The sequence below is a fragment of the Petaurus breviceps genome, unplaced genomic scaffold (assembly GCF_028583685.1).
Source record: "Petaurus breviceps papuanus isolate PSGF00001 unplaced genomic scaffold, PetGlider_PUasm1.0 77, whole genome shotgun sequence".
Taxonomy (NCBI): Eukaryota; Metazoa; Chordata; class Mammalia; order Diprotodontia; family Petauridae; genus Petaurus; species Petaurus breviceps.
The window spans coordinates 21954377-21959603 of NW_027186492.1; the positions used below are offsets into that span (position 1 = coordinate 21954377).

Genomic DNA, 5227 nt, shown 5'->3' on the forward strand with positions numbered 1-5227 from the left:
TCTCTCTCTCTCTCTCTCTCTCTCTCTCTCTCTCTCTCTCTCTCACTTTCTCTCTCTCCTCTCTCTCTCTTTCTCCCCCCAGCTTGCCATGAAGCACAAGTGCTGAAGTATTTACTGCCTATCCCGATGACCCTCCCAAGAGAAATGGAAAAGATTGGTTCAGCAGTTTTTACAAGAATTCCAAAATTCCACTTGCTTCTTGTTGCCAATTCATTGGAAATTGGTTTGTGTTCTTTTCAGACATTAGTATGGGGGGGGGGGGGTTGTGGAAATGTTGTGTTTTTACATTTCTGTAGTGACCTTAAGAAATGCTGCACTATCTTCAATTTGGGGGTGGGGGATTTTTTTGGTATTTTTTCCCCAAAATGTCTTAGATGTTTTGTTTTTAAGTAAGAAAATAAGAAAATTGGACCAAATAACTTGAACAGGGTGAAAACTGGCAAAATCTGGTTTTTTCCCTGATATGAAACAGGAAGACATTTTAATTTGGCTACATTAAATGTTATTGTTTCTGTATGAAAATAAAATTCAAAGAGTGATTAATTTTTTTCCTTCATTTTTGTAGCTAGTGTTAGCAGAATCAGAAAGCTAGAATTCTGTATCCTGGGACATTAAAAGTTTCTATTATGGAAAACAATTGGATTTATCAAGGGAAACAGCTGTCTTAGATTTTGCTCTGTCTAGCTACCTTTTGCATGAGCCATCACCAGCATTCCAAAAAGCAAAACAGAGTTGCAGATAAGATTCTGCTCTCTGTGTTGCAGGTTCAATGTTTCTGCTACTTATTTCCAGAATGATCTTTTTTTTTTTTACTGTACTGTGAAAAATAAAAATGTGAAGTTAAAGTCTTAAGAAAAATTTCATTTATAATTCAGTGGTTTCCCTGTACTAGGTATAGGGAGAGTAGTTATGATGACACATGATTCCTTTGCCCTCCACTAGCTGGTGGGAAGTATTGGGTTGACCAGGGATAAGAACTTTCAATGTGGAAACTCCCTCACTAACCCATCTGTGACATAGTGGATAAAAAATAAGAAGTTGCCTGAAGCAAAGGGATTAAATGACTTGCCCAGAGTTCTTCCATAAAGTTCAGAGGGAAGAGATTTGAAACTAAGTTATTTCTCACTCCCAAGTCCAGCCCTTCATCCACTGCCCCATTACAATCTAGTGGAGAAGATTAGAACAAATACATGAATTATCACAGACATGGCACTGTGTGATAAACCATAAGAGTGATACAACCAAAGCATCATTTTGGAAGTGAGAGAGATCATTTCTATTTGAGGTGACAAGAAAAGACTTTGTGAAATGGAAGGCACGGGTTTGCCACCTCTTTACTTTCTGAAGAAAACCTTAGCAGTTAAGGCAAATTCTAATGTGTGTTGTTATAAAAGGGCTGTTAGCATCCTTCTAGGTGAAAGCTTTTAGGTTGCAGCAAGATTGTTCCACAGAAGCCAGGTCTCAAGCATTTAGTGATGAGCAGTTGCTATGGTTGGGCCTGTCTGTCCCGTACCTCAGGGGCAGCATACTTACTTAGAGAACTCTACATGTGCCACAGAGGACTAGGTCTGGAACTACTGCAAGAAGCCTTCAAACAAAGGCCAGAGACCCCATGGTGGTGATAGTGTAGATGGGAAAGCTTGATAAAGTATGAATTTGGCTGGATGGCTTCTGAGGTCCCTCCCAGTTCTTACATGCTAAGATTCTGAGTCGCAGTCATTTGAGAGGTAGTAACTTTTTCCACCCCCCTTTTATTTGTCATTGTCCCATATTTTGGTTTTGTTTTGCCCTGGACATGTTGACTTTATTAGTATAGAGCTTCCAGCACAAAAATCTCCTCAGCTGATGCAAAGAGCCACCTGTTCCAGTCTTAGACAATTGTCTGGGACATAAGAAGTTAAGTGACTAGTCCAGAGTCACATAATCAAAATGTGTTACAGGCAGAACTTGAACCCTCATGTCACAGGTCTTTAAATTTGGCTTTCTATCCACCATTCCATGTGGCCTCTCAAATGTGGCTGTTGTTCTAAGAAAGGGCTTGAATTTGATAATCAATTGGTCTTGGGGCAGCTAGGTGATATAGTAGATAGAGCATCAGCTCTGGAGTGAGGAAGACCTGAGTTCAAATCTTGCCTCAGATATTTACTAGGTGTGTGACCTTGTACAAGTTACTTAAGCCCATTTGCCTCAAAAAATAAATAAATAAAGAAACTGCTCCAGGTAAAAATCTGTACAAATAAGAAGAAAAAAATGTTTAATTTATATCCTTTTCACTCTCTCCATGAAACTATTTTAGAGAGATTATCATAAAGTCCTTGGGCATTCTTAGTACTGCATTCATATTGATTTTATTTTTACTTTTTTGCTACTTATTTCATGTAATTTAAATAATTGGGATTTTGACGAACCACTTCTCAGGACCATTGCAACCTTCCTTAGAATTGTATCAGGCCAAGTAGGTATGATGCCTTTCCTACCACTTTCAGATTAAAATGGATTTTATTCACAATCCTTAAAGTTTTTGAAGTGGTAGAGATTTTTTTTTTCCACCAAAAGTTAAAATGTTAAGTACAGGAATGATGACTGCTCTTCTCCATGAGAATATGTTGCCCAGCATATCCCAGACTTGTTTACCTTCCCAGGCTCTCATTGCAATGCATTGATTTTTAAAATACTTGATTCCTCTAAACCCCATTCCTGCCTCCTTCCCATCAAGCCCAGGGTTAGTATAGTCCAAGGGTGTTTGGTGTAAAATCCAAGTAACCTTTCACATTGTAGAATAAGAAGACATTGCATTATTAATGTCCATTTAAGCAGCTGATGTGTCCTGATAAAGCAGTACCAGGGACATAGTAAATTGTAGTTATGAGAAAAGAGAACTCTTTGGCAATGCTGGCATGTCAGAAAGGAGACAGAATGTATTTGAGATGAATTTTTGAATCCTTTTCGGGAGACGACCCAGTTAAAGACATATCCCTATAAAAGATAGTTAATAAGCTATTTTTAATAGCATTTTGTATTATTTTCCTTTGGGGACCTGGAAACTTAAAGAAGTGAGTAACCTGACATCTAGCAAGCAAAGCTGGAGGCCTTTAAAGTTGTTAGACATAGATGCCACATGTTAAAGCAGACAATTTTGCAAACCTCACTGTATAGGCTATTATCAGAGTTATTAGGAGTCTTGAAAAATATTTCTCCCCTAATATTTTATCTCTGACTGTTCAGATTTTTCAGGAAAGGACACAATAGATCTTTCTGCTTACCAGTTTTTTTTTAAATTATATACTTTCTAGGAAAATACTTTTAAAACAAAACCAATTAGGACAGAGAGAGAGAGAGAGAGAGAGACTCTCTTTACCTATCACAATCTTTCCAATCATTCATTCTGCAAGATTTATTAAGTGCCTACTATGTGTCAGGCACTGTCCTAGGTGCTGGAGATAAACTAAATGGTTTTTAGGGCCATTAAATATGGACCTGGGAGAGGAGGATTATGCACTTATATACATATATGTGTGTATCCATGTATATATATTTGCAAATTGGATTGTGGTCCCCTAATAGCTACTCAGCTAGCACATAAAATTGAAGGGGAAAAAGGCATATATAAAGACACAGGTCAACCAAACTCTGGGGAAATCTGTTACTAATAGTCAGATAACAGTACGTGTTATTTGGTGAAGTCACCTCAGAAAGAATCAAAATGATATGGCTATATAAGACATTGTGAGATTCCTTCCAGATTGAAGGAGTAGTTAGCCTTCTTAAATGAAAGTCTAAAATGCCTCCCCTCCATTCCCCTTAATACCTGTTAATAGTTTTGAATGGGGACTCCCTGTTGAAAGTGGTCTTGTTTAATAGAAAGTCCAGCCCAACCCTTTTCTGACTTCTGACACCAATTTGCTTAATGACTTAATGTGCCCATGTCTTAATACGTCACCACTTCTATTAGGATAGCTGTCCCTGCTCTACTTCCCAGTGCTATTATAAAGAATCACATGAGAATGTGTGAAATGCTCTGAGCTCTTTTAGAGGTGTTTCAGTACAAAGCATATATGTATTACTCATGACCTAATACCAAGAGCTTAAAGAGACTTGAATGGTTTGGGACCAATTCAATTCACTGAGCTAAAGAGAAGGTTTTTAACTTGTGTTTCTTTCATTCCTGCTACTCTATACATTTATGGATGTCGTATTTCTGATGAAACTCTTAAACTGTATCAACAACCAAACCATCCTAAAGAGAAACTTTTAGTGTGATAGCTTCTTCTGGAACTTAGCTATAGCCTCTTTCACTAGTATTATTAGATATTTGTGTACAGAAAGTATACAGTTATTCAGGTTAATGTTTCATATTAAAGAATGTATTTGTAAAATGCAACAAGATCAGTAGTTAACTTTTTTTAAGCTCTGCAAAGAATAAAAAAGATTGTGTTAGATTTTAAAACTACAGTGAAATCTGTCAAAACTACTTTTGTGGCTTGTGAAGGTCACACATTCATGTGAAATTATTAGCAGAATGTCCTAAATAAGTAATCTTAAAGGTAGTTTTTGCTCTAATTTGCCAAACTGTAACATTGCCAATACCTGTTGTACAGTAACTAATTCCTTAAGAAATTCTCCAAGATGTCAAACATAATTTTGTTTTCTTTAGAGACAAGTTCAACTTGATCTGTGGATTCATCATTGCAAAAACAAATTTTGTCATTAAATATTTTAATTCTGTGATGCGTTTGTTTCTCTGAGTTATTTGGGTGATGGTCTTTGGTTCATGATGAAACAACCAGCAGAGATGGTTACAACTTGGTCAGTAGACCACAGAATACACGGGTTTCTTTTAACCAGTTGTAATGAGAAACTTAAAATTACAAGACAGAAAAGATTCCCACCTGTGAGGAAGAAAGAAAGAAGGAAAGGAAGAAAGAAAAAGAAAGAAAGAAAGAAAGAAAGAAAGAAAGAAAGAAAGAAAGAAAGAGAGAAAAAGAAAGAAAGAGAGAAAGAAAGAAAGAAAGGAAGGAAGGAAGGAAGGAAGGAAGGAAGAAAGAAAGAAAGAAAGGAAGGAAGGAAGAAAGAAAGAAACTAGTGTTTAGTCCTACAAGACTTATGAATGCCTGTTTTTCTCTTAAAGGAAATATTTGAGCCAATTCATTGCTATTGGTCCTACTTCTGCAGGTTGTAATTATACAACGTCTCAAACTTGAAACCATCCATTTTAATATATGCTATC

At 36.7% G+C, this 5227-nt stretch overlaps 1 protein-coding gene across 5 annotated transcripts in view; it reads left to right on the top strand.

The window, feature by feature from the left end:
* Nucleotides 1-4728, top strand: part of STXBP6 (syntaxin binding protein 6) — a 357548-nt gene extending 352820 nt beyond the window's left edge. For all 5 annotated transcript variants that reach the window (XM_069106021.1, XM_069106019.1, XM_069106020.1 and 2 more), the window contains one exon: nt 83-4728. In XM_069106021.1, coding sequence (XP_068962122.1) covers nt 83-106 — 24 coding nt within the window. In that variant the 3' untranslated portion in view covers nt 107-4728. The remainder of the gene's footprint in view (nt 1-82) is intronic.
* Nucleotides 4729-5227: the final 499 nt, after the last annotated feature.